The following is a 14,641-nucleotide window of genomic DNA, read 5'->3' as shown; positions in this document are numbered from 1 at the left end:
TTTGAAGTACGTAAGGTAACTTTCTTAATACCTGCAGTTTCCTACATGTACTTTTTGTTCTGTTACCTTTTTCCCTAATTATACATATCTTGAAGCTTGAGTCTGATTTATGAATTACTTGATCAAATTAGTGTTCTTGTTTTCCTATTTAATCTGTTTCACATTGCTAATGTACAAGGCTGCATAATTGGTCATTTCTGATTTATTCATTGTTGTTTGGTGGATTAAAGGATGTGGATACTTGCCAGGTTATAATTCTAATTTACAGGAAGTTTGTCACCTCAGTAGGCTGAAGTCCCTCCAGAATTTTGAGGGAGTTGTTGATTAGTTGTAGGTTAGTAATGATTGCTACTATCCACAGGTATATGGGAAGAATGTGTTCTTTTTCTACATTTATTTATCCTTCCTAAGTCTTCTAACAAGCACAGACATCCTCTTTTATGACTGTTTAATTGTCTTGTAAAAAACGCTTTAGTTCACTTGAAAAGATTTCTCAATACAGAAACATACAGTATTATGAAATAAGCTGCTCATCTTTGAAAATACAGTCCCCAAGAATAACACAAAATTTCTTTTTATCAAGATAATTGGTATGTTGTTAATTATTCATAAAGGTCTTAAAAATCTTAGAGAATCTGATACATAGGTGGATGAATCTAGAGATATAAAATAATATGCCTTAAACAAAAATTATTCAGTAAATACCTCCATTTCTATGTTAGTCAATTTTGGCTGCCCCAAAGAAAGATTTGTGAAAACTGTAGATGTTGCCATTTGTGCCATTGTTGTAAAGTTATTTAATTGTTTGCTGCTATTACCCGTGAAGTTAATTTGGTTGCCAAACAATGTGACTTGCACAGTGAGAATCTTGGATTTTTAAAAATTATGCATAAAAATACAAAGGGAATAAATTTATTGCCGTCTGTTATCTTCCAAGCAGGGGCAGTATTAAAAATGATCAGACTGGTGCTGTCATGACGTTAACCATTAAGAAAAGATACTGCTTATTGGATCGTACTGTTACTTACTGACTAACAGTCCTGAATCTGGACATTACATTTGGTGTTTTGTTGTCAAATTTAATTTTAATCCTAAGTCTTCATGGTAGATATTATTTTCTCCATTTTGTACACGAAAACCCTAACACATAAAGAGATAAGTAACTTACGCAAGATCACATAGCAAATTGGTAGAGCTGGGATTCAAATATAGTCTTATCTGGCTCTAAAATCTATCATTTTCACTGTTATACTGCCTTGATAAACTTAAAACCCAGCTCTCTACTGTCTGTTAAGAACTGAGTTCACAATAGTATATCACTTCTTGGGAAGAATAGATCATTTGCTATTTTGGAATTTTCCGAAAAATAAGCTTTGTTTCTATCAATACCTCCTAAACATTTTTCTTTCTTCTTATATATTAGGACGTCTTGCATGGCTGGTATACTTAGTTGGGACAGTTGTTGGAGGAAGGTTAACATATACCAGTACAGATGAACATGATGCTATGGATGGAGAATTATCCTGTCGGTATGTAATGGCCATATGATTTGCAGAAATTTACTAAGTAGTTAAGAAATTTAGTTATTGAATAGGTATTATGAGCTAAAGCATTTTGTAGTGGACCTTTTGAGGAAAGTGTTTTTCTTTTTATTGATGGAAAACCAAGACTTAGAGGTTAAGTAATTTGTAAAAGTCAGATCTCTAATAGGTTGCTATAGTCAAATATATTTTAAACATGTCTTTAAATAGTGTGATGAAGATTTGGGTTTCTTTTTATTTCTTAGGTCGTTTCTCAATTTTTTTTTTTTTTTTTTTGGTGTTACTGCAGTCATTCTGGGACATGCACATAGTGGCAGAAAATTTGAGTTGCCTCATGTGCACTTTCCAAGCTGAGGTTGAACAGATGCTCTGCTTATTTGTTTCAGCTCTCATACTGTAAATAAGTGTCCTTACTGCTGTCTGTTAAGTGCCATATTTTTTGCATTTTTGTGCTTTTTGCTGATTTTACTGCTTAAAATAGCCTCCCAGCATAGTGCTGAAGTAACTGTCTAATGTTTCTAAGCACAGGAAAGCTGTAACGTGTCTTACAGAGAAAATCCATGTGTTAGGTAAGCTTTGTGCAGGCACAAGTTTTAGTGGTATTAGTTGTAAGTTCAATGTTAATGAATCGATAATATATGTTAAATAAAGTATTATTTTTTTCCATTTTTTTTATTGAGTTAATGATAGGTTACAATCTTGTGAAATTTTACTTGTACATTAACGTTTGTCAGTTGTGTTGTAGGTGCACCACTTCACCCTTTGTGCCCACCCCCCACCCCACCTTTCCCCTGGTAGCCACTAATCTGTTCTCTTTGTACACATTTTTAAATTCCTCATATGAGTGGAGTCATACAGAGATTATCCTTCTCTAACTGGCTTATTTCACTTAACATAATTCCCTCAAGGTCCATCCATGTTATTGCAAATGGAATGATTTTGTTCTGTTTGACAGCTGAGTAGTATTCCATTGTATATGTATATACCACATCTTCTTTATCCATTCATCTGTTGATGAGCACTTAGGTTGCTTCCACATCTTGGCTATTGTAAATAATGCTGCAATAAACATTGGGGTGCGTAGGACTTTTGGATTTGCTGACTTCAAGCTCTTTGGATAGATACCCAGTAGTGGAGTAGCTGGGTCGTATGGTAGTTCTATTTTTAATTTTTTGAGGAATCTCCATACTGTTTTCCATAGTGGCTGCACCAGTTTGCATTCCCACCAGCAGTGTATGAGGGTTCCTTTTTCTCCACAACTTCTTCAACATTCGTTACTATCAGTTTTAGATATTTTTGTCTTTCTAATGGGTGTAAGGTGATATCTTAGTGTAGTTTTGATTTGCATTTCCCTGATGATCAGCGATGATGAACATCTTTTCAAGTGCCTATTGGCCATCCGTATATCTTCTTTGGAGAAATGTCTGTTCATGTCTCCAACCCATTTTTTGATCGGGTTGTTTAATTTTTTTTTGTTGACCTGTGAGAGTTCTCTATATATTATGGATATTAAGCCTTTGTCAGATATATGACTTGCAAATATTTTTTCCCAGTTAGTGGGTTGTTTTTTTGTTTCAATCCTGTTTTCCCTTGCTTTGAAGAAGCTCTTTAGTCTGGTGAAGTCCCATTCGTTTATTCTTTCTATTGTTTCCCTTGTCTGAGAAGACATGGTGTCCGAAAAGATCCTTTTAATACTGATGTCAAAGAGTGTACTGCCTACGTTTTCTTCTAGAAGCCTTATGGTTTCAGGTCTCAGCTTTAGGTCTTTGATCCATTTTGAGTTTATTTTGGTGAATGGTGAGAAAGAATGATCAATTTTCATTCTTTTACATGTGGCTTTCCAGTTTTCCCAGCACCACCTGTTGAAAAGACTTTCTTTTCTCCATTTTATGCCCTCAGCTCCTTTGTCGAAGATAAGCTGTCCATAGATGTGTGGTTATATTTCTGGGCTTTCAAGTCTGTTCCATTGATCTGTGAAGCTGTGTTTGTAGCAGTACCATGCTGTTTTGATTACTGTAGCTTTGTAGTATGTTTTGAAGTCAGGGATTGTGATGCCTCCCGTTTTGTTCTTTTTTCTCAGGACTGCTTTAGCAATTCGGGGTCTTTTGTTGCCCCATATGAATTTTAGGATTCTTTGTTCTAATTCTGTAAAGAATGTCGTTGGGATTCTGATTGGGATAGCCTTAAATCTGTAGATTTCTTTAGGTAGAACGGACATTTTAACTATGTTTATTCTTCCAATCCATGTACATAGCATGTCTTTCCATCTCCTTATGTCGTTGTACAATTCTCTCAGAAAGGCCTTGTAATTTTCATTATATAGGTCCTTCACTTCCGTAGTTAAATTTACCCCAAGGTATTTTATTCTTTTTGTTGCCATTGTGAATGGTATTGTGTTCTTGAATTCTTTTTCTGTTAGCTTGTTATTAGAGTATAGAAATGCTACTGATTTATGCAAATGGATTTTATACCCTGCAACTTTGCTGTAGTTCTTGATTACTTCTAACAGTTTTCCAATGGATTCTTTGGGGTTTTCTATATATAAGATCATGTCGTCTGCAAACAGCGAGAGTTTTCACTTCTTCCCTCCCTCTTTGGATTCCTTTTATTCCTTTTTCTTGCCTGATTGCTCTGGCCAGGACCTCCAGTACTATGTTAAATAAGAGTGGTGATAGAGGGCATCCTTGTCTCGTTCCTGTGTTCAGGGGGATGGTGCTCAGTTTTTGCCCCTTGAGTATGATGTTGGCTGTGGGTTTGTCATATATGGCCTTTATTATGTTGAGGTAGTTCCCTTCTATGCTCATTTTGTTCAGAGTTTTTATCATAAATGGCTTTTGGATCTTGTCAAATGCTTTCTCTGCATCTATTGAGATGATCATGTGGTTTTTATTCCTCAGTTTGTTGATGTGGTGTTTCACGTTGATTGATTTGTGGGAGTTGAACCATCCCTGTGTCCCTGGTATGAATCCCACCTGATCATGATGTATGATCCTTTTGATGAATTGCAGAATCCTGGTTGCCAAAATTTTGTTTACCATTTTTGCATCTATGTTCATCAGTGATATTGGCCTGTGGTTCTCTTTTTTCGTGGTGTCCTTGTCGGGCTTTGGTATCAGTGTGATGTTGGCCTCGTAGAATGTGTTAGGAAGTGTTCCATCTTCCCTAATTTTTTCGAATAGCTTGAAAAGGATAGGTATTAAATCCTCTCTGAAAGTTTGGTAGAATTCCCCAGGAAAGCTATCTGGTCCTGGGGTTTTATTCTTTGGGATGTTTTTGATTGCTGTTTCAATCTCTTTCCTTGTGATTGGTCTGTTCAGATTGTCTGCTTCTTCTTGAGTGAGCTTTGGGAGATTGTAGGAGTCCAAGAATTTATCCATTTCCTCTAGGTTATCCATTTTGTTGGCATATAGTTTTTCGTAGTATTCTCTTATAATCTGTTGTATTTCTGCAGAGTGTGTTGTTATTTCTCCTCTTTCATTTCTGATTTTGTTTATTTGAGCTTTCTCTCTTTTTTTCTTTGTAAGTGTGGCTAGGGGTTTGTCAGTTTTATTTATCTTCTCAAAGAACCAGCTCTTTGTTTCATTGATCCTTTCTACTGCCTTTTTCATTTCGATAGCATTTATTTCTGCTCTGATTTTTATTATTTCTCTCCTTCTGCTGACTTTGGGCTTTATTTGTTCTTCTTTCTCTAATACAGTTAGGTGTAGTTTAAGATTGCTTATTTGGGATTTTTCTTGTTTGTTAAGGTGTGCCTGTATTGCAGTGAATTTTCCTCTTAATACAGCTTTTGCTGTTTCCCGTATGAGTTGGTAAGTCATATTATCATTTTAATTTGTTTCCAGGTATGTTTTGATTTCTTCTTTAATTTCTTCAATGATCCATTGCTTGTTCAGTAGCGTATTGTTTAGTCTCCACATCCTTGTGCCTTTCTCAGCCTTTTTCTTGTAATTAATTTCTAGCCTTATAGCATTATGATCAGAGAAGATGCTTGTTAGTATTTCACTTTTTTAAAATTTGTAGAGGCTTGCCTTGTTTCCCAACATATGGTCTATCCTTGAGAATATTCCATGCGCACTTGAGAAGAATGTGTATTCAGCTGTTTTAGGATGAAGTGATCTATATGCGTCCAGTAAGTCCAATTGTTTTAGTTTTTCGTTTAGCTCCACTATTTCCTTGTTGATTTTCTGTCTGGATGATCTGTCCATTGATGTGAGTGGGGTGTTGAGGTCCCCTACTATTATTGTGTTGTTTCTAACATCTTCTTTTAGGTCTGTTAATAGTTGCTTTATCAACTTTGGTTCTCCTATGTTGGGTGCATAGATATTTATAAGCATTATTTCTTCTTGATGAAGTGTCCCTTTGATCATTATATATTGTCCCTCTGTGTCTCTCTTTACCTGCCTTATTTTGAAATCCGTTTTGTCTGATAATAAGTATTGCAACACCTGCTTTCTTTTGCTTGCTATTAGCTTGAAGTATTGTCCTCCACGCCTTCACTCTGAGCCTGTGTTTGTCCTTGGGGCTGAGGTGTGTTTCCTGGAGGCAACAGATTGTTGGATCTTGTTCTTTAATCCACTTTGCCACTCTGTGTCTTTTTATTGGAGAGTTCAATCCGTTTACATTGAGGGTGATTATTGATGCATGTGGACTTAATGCTGTCAATCTGTCGCTCGTTATCTGGTTTTCCTGCGTTGCCTTTGTTTCTCGTCCTGTGTGTTTTAGCCTACCCATTGACTACTGCAATTTCTTATACTGGGTTTCTTAGATTTTTCCTTATTTATGTCTTGTGGCTCTGTTCTGTTTTTTAGTTTAGTGGCTACCCTGAAGTTTGTATTTAGAGTCTCGTGTATAATATAGTCTATACTCTGGTTGTCTCTTACTTACTTGGCCTAGACTAATTTAGTCCCTTTGCTCTTCCCCTCCTAAGTTATTATTTCACTTTTTATTCCAACTCGTGTTATGAGTTTGTAGTTAGAGTGATAAGATCGTCTTTGCTTTGGTAGTTTCCTAACCTTTATCCTAATGCTATAGTTGAATATTTGCTATCCTATTCTGGTTCTGCCTGTCTGTCTCCCTACTCTGTGGTTTGTGACCCCTTTCACCCTTTTTTCTTTTTTCAGGTATGAGAGCCTTCTTGAGGATTTCTTGTAGTGGAGGACTTTTGGTTACAAATTCCCTTAACTTTTGTTTGTCTGGAAAAGATTTAATTTCTCCCTCATATCTGAAGGATATTTTTGCTGGATAGAGTATTCTTGGCTGAAGATTTTTATCTTTTAAAGTTTTGAATATGTCACTCCATTCTCTCCTAGCTTGTAAGGTTTCTGTAAAGAAATCTGCTGAAAGTCAGATAGGAGTTCCTTTGTAGGTTATTTTCTTCTGTCTTGCTGCCCTGAGTATTCTTTCTTTGTCTTTCATTTTTGCCATTTTTACTACTATATGCCTTGCAGTAGGTCTTTTTACATTGACAAATCTAGGAGATCTGAAAGCTTCCTCCACACACATTTCTCCCTCAATCCCTAGACTTGGGAAGTTCTCTTCTATAATTTCATTAAGCACACTTTCTGCTCTATTTTCCTTTTCCACGTTCTCAGGAATTCCTATGATCCTTAAATTCTTTCTTCTCATTGAATCCGCTATCTCTGATATTTTCCTCATTCTTTTTAATTGTTAGTTCTCTTTCTTCCTCTGTCTGGAGCCATTCAGCCTGTCTATCTTCGATTATGCTAATTTGCTCCTATATGGTATCTACACTGGCATTCAGGGAGTCTGTATTCTGTTTTATCTGATCCGTTGTGTTTTTCATCTCTAGTAATTCTGTTTGATTCTTCTTTATAATTTCAATCTCTTGTGAAGTAACTCCAGAACTCATTGGCTTGTTTCTCTATCTTTCTCTCTACCTCATTGAGTTTTTTGATGATAGCTACTCTGAACTCATTTTCACTTAGTTTACCTATTTCCAAGTCTTCAGGACTTAATTCTCTGTTTTTATTGTTTTCCTTCTGGTCTGGAGCCTTTATAAATTGCTGAATGGTAGAGGAGCGCGTTTTGTGCATGATGGTTGTATTCGGTTGCAGTTACAGCCTGTTGCCACTAGATGGGGATTGAGAGCCGTGCGTTTTGAGCCCTCCGCCTTCAGGCAAGATGGCGGTGCCCAGCGTGGGTTGTGTGTTGGAGGGGGCAGTTTCTATCCTGCGCTGATCTGCATCCGGATCAGCTCTCATTCTCTGGTCTTCCGGGGCCCTGGCTTGATAGGTCCCTGCACATGGAAGCTTTCCCCCATCAGCGGGTTTCCACTGCACTGGCGGTGGGAGTCCTGGCCGATCCCCCGGTTGCGCGGTCTCTCCCCCGCTCCTTCCCTCACTTGCAGCAGCGATCCCAGTCTTTAGGGGAGGGAGTGAAGCTCCCTCTTACCCTGTTCCAGCTCCTCTGAGGGTGGCTACAGCTTCTCCGTTCTCTGTCTTCTTACTCTGTAGGTCTCTGACGGTCTCGGCATTAGGGGTCATTTGTTGAAATTCAGTTTTTCCGTTTCTTTGGTTGTATTTTGGAGGGGAGAGAGTCCCCAGTCAGCTCACCCCGCCATTTTGCTCTGCCTCCTCCCCTAAATAAAGTATTATTAAACAGAAACGCACATACAGCAAGGTTATATGTTTATCGGCTGATGAAAATATTGTGACCAGAGTTCCTTATGAACCTAGCCCTGTATTTCCTCTAGGAGCAGTGGTTCAGTATTCACTAATTCAGTTTCGCAGTGACTTTATAGAACATAACTCCCATGACTAATGAGAATCAACTGTATAAGATGGTACATTACACGCCTGGTTGCTCTCTTTTATAGGAGTTTTCCCCAGAGGCCACATGCAAACATTGTGCCTCAAAACAGTCCATGGTGGTGGTGGTGGTGGTGGTAGAGAACAAGGACCAAGGACAAGCACTTTATCTGTTCACTTATTTCTGTTTCCCATTTCTTACTGGTTGAAGTTTACTCCTGGGATGTTTAACTTTTCCGTACTTCTTAGTTGTAGTCCTTGGCCTCTTTGAGGTGCCTCTGGGGAAGCCAGGGCTTCTGTTGGTCCTGTTGAGTTGGAGGTAGAGGCTGGAGCTGTGGCAAGACTCTCGTCTCCCCTGGGTGAGGATTTATAACTTTAGAATCATGACTCTTTACTGTAGCTACAAGGCAAATGGTTGAGGTCAGGGGTCGGGTGAGAGGTGGTGGTGGGGTTGATGGGAGTGTAAATAGGGCCAAGCAGATTCAACATGGGGCATATACTAGGATGTACGTACTTTGTCTAGCAAAAACATAAAAATGTGTTTTAAAATATCGAGATTTTGAATTAAATAAGAATGATGTTTTATGTAAAATTTTAAAATATCAATTTTGTGTGAAGAAGTTCCAAATAACTAGAACTGAATAAGTGAAATACTGTTGCCTTCTGTGTGTTATTATTTGATTCCTTTCCAACTCCTGGGAGAACATTACCAAATTAGAATATCATGAAGCTCCTGCCAAAAATCTGTGTGCTGTTATTTTTTCAGGAGAAGGTTAATATTCATAGAAGGTCTCAATATCGTGATAATTATAATTAAAACATATTACTTTAACATAATAGGCTACTTAAACTTAGCAAATAAATATATTTGTGCTCAGGCCACCCAAGTCTAATTAAATAAAGATTATTTTTATAGTCATTTCAGTTCATTCATCATGATCAAAATGTAAACCTCTTGAGGGATTCTTCAGGGATTTACTCATCCAGTATCCTCTTGATTTACTAGTGCTAGTAGAGTGGCTGCTGCTTTCATGTTCATTCCTCTCAGTTATGCTACCCTCTGTTTCTCCTTATTACTTTCACCTGTTCCTCTCCGAGTCATCCTTCATCATTCATTGAAGACTTTGACAACTAGCTCAGAGTTTTGCTCTCTCTTCCAAACCCTACTATCATATAGATGACTTCAACTTCTTTCTTTAGTGTTACTCTCCTCTTCTCTACTCATAAACTTTCAGTGAGACAAATTCCAAAGTCCTTGCCATGGCCTGAAGCATCCTGTACTACTTCTCTGACCTCATTTCCTATCCTTTCTTGTTCAACTCAACCACACTGGCCTCCTCTTTGAGTATTACCAATATTTTTCACTTTATGGCCTTTGCATTTCTCTTCTGTTAGGAGTGCTTTCTCCCAGGTGTTTATAGAGTACTCCCTCACTTCCCTCAGGTCTTTACTCAGATGTATTTTTCTTCCTTGACCTCTCTATCCAAAATAACATCCTTATTCTACTTTATTTTTCTTTATGGTACTTACCTTCTCAATGTTTATTTGTTAATTCCATTAGAATAAGGGAAGGAATAGCTTTATCTGCTTTGTTCACTGCTGTATTTTTATCTCACCTGCCTGGCAAAACTTTAACTGTGAAGGAATTCAGAGTTCTCTCTAATTTCTTGAGTGTCAATAAAAGAAATTGCACACCTCTGTAGATAGGTACCATTATCTCAACTGAGCCCTCAGCATTGCTCAGTGATTCTATGTTGTTTTAATTACTTTTGTCTTCTGATTTTGAGACACCTGTTAAACTGTTTCACTTGTAGGTTCTGACCCGTATGTGCCTCCCATTCAGTGAATAGAATTAAACTCATCTCTTTCATCCACTCCCAGCCCTGACTCTCTTCATGTGTCTCATCACTGTGCACTCAATTGCCTAAGCCTAAATCCTGGAAGTTATCTTTAACTTTTCCTTTTTCTTTTATCAGCACCCATTTAGTCATCAAATCCTGTCAATTCTACCTTCTAGTTATCCCAATTAGTCCAGTTATTTCTATCTCCTCTACTGTTTTAGCTCCTGTCATTTTTTTCAGCTGGATTTGTGCTATAGTTTTATATGAACACGTTGCTTCCTCTCAGGCTTTCTAAAATACGGAGCTGATTATGTCACTGCTTTGCTTAAACTCTGCAGTGTCTGCAATGTCTTTCCATTGCTGTTGGGATTTAAATCAACATAGCTCATCAAGCCCTTCGTGATCTGGCTCCTGCCTGTCTCATTAGCCTCATCTCCTGCCATTGACTGCTTTATAGTCATAATTGAATTTTTTTTGGCTCTTAAATGAGTCATACTTTTTCTTCCCTCTCTGGATAACTACATATGCTTTCCTCTTTCTCTTAACATTCTCTCTCTTTGCCCTGTTCCATCCTTAAATATTAGGAATCCTCACTAATTTCTTTGTGGTGTTTATTATAGCACTTGTCATTCTTTATTCTAATTGGCATTTTATTACCTTTCCCTGAATAGACAATAGATTTATGGAGGATTGGGAATATATATGTTTCACTTACTGTTGTATTCTGAACTCCTAACACACACCTGCCATAGAGTAGGCCCTCAGATACTTGTTGACTGAATGAATACTTATTTAATTGGATATCCAGGAGAATATAAAACAATTGACTATTTAAAGCTCGTTTCTTTGTATGTGAAATGGTATGCTTATACTTGGATCAACATTATTTAATGATATATTTATCTTTTTATTCCCTCGATGTTCTTTACCAAAAATAATTTAAGATAAAGGAAAAGTAAATGTAGGACAGTAAATTGAAACTGGAAGTAAATATTATGTATATAGTACAAGCTTTGGTCTTAAGCACTTATTAGAGGTTGCCACAGATCTTTGAAGGGCACTGTGGCAGAGACTACTAGTTGTTCCTTATCTCTTCTTTTCTTCCTCAATAATAGAATACTGATTGTTTTGCTGAGTATATGGCCACCTGAATAAAGACTAGATTTACTAGACTCTCTTGCAGCTAGGTATGGTTAAGTGATTATGTTTTGGGCAATTGGATGTAAGTGGATGTGGCATGTGCAACATATATGAACGTAATGGGTGGGGCTGACAAAGTCATCTTAGACCACAAAGTGATTCTGTGAATAGAGCAAGTGTAACAACAAGATAGAAAGAACTAGAGTGCCTGATACACCGTGGAGCACCAACTAGTCCTGGAGCGCTGCCTTGGATTTTTGCTTGAGAGAGAAATAAACATCTATATTGTTTAAGCCATTTTTATTTTGGATTTCAGGCACTTGCAGCTGAACTTCTTGTACAACTACCAAAACTTCTTTGACAAATGGATCATGTACCCTGCTGGGAACTCTTTCCTACTCTCCTGCTGGGGATGTCATTGCCTCTCAGGCAAATGCAAATCACCAGCTTAATATGGTTGTAAAGGCACCCCAACAAACTGTCTTTTGGTTTCATGTCTTCCTCGGATTTTTGAAGTATGCTATGCAAAGGAAATAAAAGTAAACCTGAGCGAGTACATAGAATCAACAAAGAACTAGAGTAGGAAAAGGGAGATACTACTCAATAAAGAATTTAAAAGCAAGTATGCCTTATATAAATTGCTTGAAAAATCACCTGGATCCAGAGATAAAGTTTGATTTATGTATCTATTTACTTAACTAAAAATTAGTCCAACAATCTGCTAATTCACCAATACACAGACTTTAAAAGTCAGCTTTGTCCCTCCTCTTAAAATTAGAGAATAAACACATCTTCTTAGGAAGAAAACACCAACAACCTAGTTACAGTAATCTAACTCTTGAATTTGATCTTTAGTAAGTTTTCCTTCATAAATTTTAATGGCATTAAAGATATTTGTAATTTAAGGGTACTTTTAAATAAGTAGCTTAGTGTATAAATATGGGAAATAATAACTATAAAATGATTGTCAAAATATAATTTCATAGCACTTTGGCAATAAGTACCAAGTTTTTAAAAGAAATTTATATGCTGTAACCTAAATATTTTATTTCTAGAAATCTTTGGTAGTAGGGAAGAGAACAGTAGTTATATTTCACTGAAATATGAATTTATATTCAAAACAAAATGACTAAATTTTGACATAGGCTTAGTATTATACAACCATTATAAATAATGTTTTGGAAAATTATTTAATAATATGAAAGAATTAATTGGTCAAGATATATTCAGTGAGATAGATCGGTGGAATAGAATAAAAGATCCAGTAAGTAATCTGAATGCATAAATAAATAGTGTATATGATAAGGGTAAATCAAAATGGTGAGCAAAAGGTAGATTATACAAGAAAGAAATGGTGTTGAAGCAGCTGGTTAGCCATCTGGGAAAAAATAGTGTTGAGCCATATATCAAAATATGTTCAAAATAAGTTCAAATGTATCATAGAGGTAAATGTAAAAATATGAAACATAAAAACACCTTATATTCAGGTAAGACTTGTTATTATGCAAAATATGTAAAAGAAAAAACTGATAAAATTTTCTGTATAAGAAAAACAACACAAACTTCTGTATGACATTAAGAAGACACCGTAATCAAAGCCAAGAGAGAAATGAAAAACAAGGAAAAATATTTATAGCTCAATCATAGGCAAAAGGCTCAGTTTTCTAGTATATAAAGAATTTGTAGAAATCAGCAGAAAAAGACAACCTGATAGAAAAAATCAGCAAAGTATATGAACAGATCACAGAAGTGGACATACATATGGCTTAAAAACAGGGAAAAATTTTAACCTCACATGCATGAGAGAAATATAAATTGAAACTATACTGAGATGCCATTTTTCAGATTTCAGTAAATTCTGAAGTTTAATATCATTCTGAATTATCTATGTATATATAGACAATGTCATAGACTGATGATAGGACTATAAATTGTGAACTTCTGTGGAGGGCAATTTGGTAATAGTTATCAAAATTATAAAAGTTTATATTTGTTAAGCTAGTAGTTTGACTTTTAAGTGTGTACTGTAACTATACGTGTGTGACATGATGTATACAAGATTGCTAAAAGCGTTTTTGTATCAGCAAAAAATTATAACCAACTTTAGGGTCCATCAGTAACGGCATGTTTGAAAATATGGTACATTCATATAATGGAATGTTAAACAGCTGCAAAAGAGAATGAGGAAGCTCTTTATGCTGACATGGGAAGATCTGTAAGATATATTGTTAAATTGAAAAAGCTAGGTTTAGAACCAAAAATATAGTATGCTCCATATGTTTACATATGTAAAAAAATTCTCTGGAAGGACACATAAGCTATTAACAGTGTGTGTGTATATGTTCTTGTGTGCATACGTAGAAGGAAGCAGGTGGGTCAGGGCTAGTCATAGCTGCCTTTGTATAGTGAGAAAAAGGAGAAAAAGGTGCTGTTTCCTCAACAACCTCCACTTCTGTCTCTTAAAAAGATGATTATGTTTGTTTTGTTAGCACCAGGCTCTTGGCAGCCATCCACTGGAAAATTTTAATGAAAATGTATAATAGAAGGATTTCTTTTTTGAAAATTCTAGACTGAGCTTTTCATTTTATTCAATTAAGCTTCTTTTCTTGTTCCCCTCTTTGGTGAGGAAGGTTGGCCCTGAGCTAACATACGTTGCCAATTTTCTTCTTTTTGCTTGAGGAATATTGTTGCTGAGCTAACATCTGTGCCAGTCTTCCTCTATTTTGTATGTGGGACGCTGCCATAGCATAGCTTGATGAGTGGTGTGTAGGTCCGTGCTCGGGATCTGAACCTGTGAACCCCAGGCTGCCGAAGTGGAGTGTGCAAACTTAACCACTGTGCCACTGGGCCAGCCCCTCAATTAAGCTCTTTTTCAAGGATATTTAACTTAACCTTTAGTTCATTTATGATTTTCTGATAATAATATTTGCATACTTTTCTTTAAAATGTTTGATTTTGTTAAGGTCATCTTGTAATTTATTTCAGGTAAAATTTTTATTACTCATTAAGAAAGTGATATAACTTGATGGGTGTACCTCTTGATTTTTTTAAATTTTGAATCGTGTGACCCCGAAATATATAATTATATAGAATATAAGGTTTAATGGAAAAGTAAAATACAAAATTACACATTCAACATCATTTTTCCTTTACTAAAATTTTATATATTTACATATATCTATGATATTTATGTAAATATATAAAATTTTAGTGAAAGATATTAGATATTAACTTACATCTGTGTATATATATTATATTTGTAATAACTAAATATTTACTTATATCTGTGTATATCTATTATATATTTATATGTATATGTCATGTATTTATATGTGAGTTTTTAGTAGAACGG

At 36.0% G+C, this 14,641-nt stretch overlaps 1 protein-coding gene across 9 annotated transcripts in view; it reads left to right on the top strand.

The window, feature by feature from the left end:
- The window catches only part of RANBP17 (RAN binding protein 17), a 335,940-nt gene that overhangs the window by 82,845 nt on the left and 238,454 nt on the right, over positions 1-14,641 (top strand). For all 9 annotated transcript variants that reach the window (XR_011505729.1, XR_011505728.1, XR_011505727.1 and 6 more), the window contains one exon: positions 1,424-1,529. Coding sequence is in view for 6 of the 9 variants with exons in the window: in XM_044777678.2 (XP_044633613.1) it covers positions 1,424-1,529 (106 nt within the window). In the remaining 3 variants the exon portion in view is untranslated. The remainder of the gene's footprint in view (positions 1-1,423; positions 1,530-14,641) is intronic.

The sequence above is a fragment of the Equus asinus genome, chromosome 9, assembly GCF_041296235.1.
Source record: "Equus asinus isolate D_3611 breed Donkey chromosome 9, EquAss-T2T_v2, whole genome shotgun sequence".
Classification (NCBI taxonomy): domain Eukaryota; kingdom Metazoa; phylum Chordata; class Mammalia; order Perissodactyla; family Equidae; genus Equus; species Equus asinus.
This window is presented reverse-complemented; position numbering and strand designations above follow the sequence as displayed.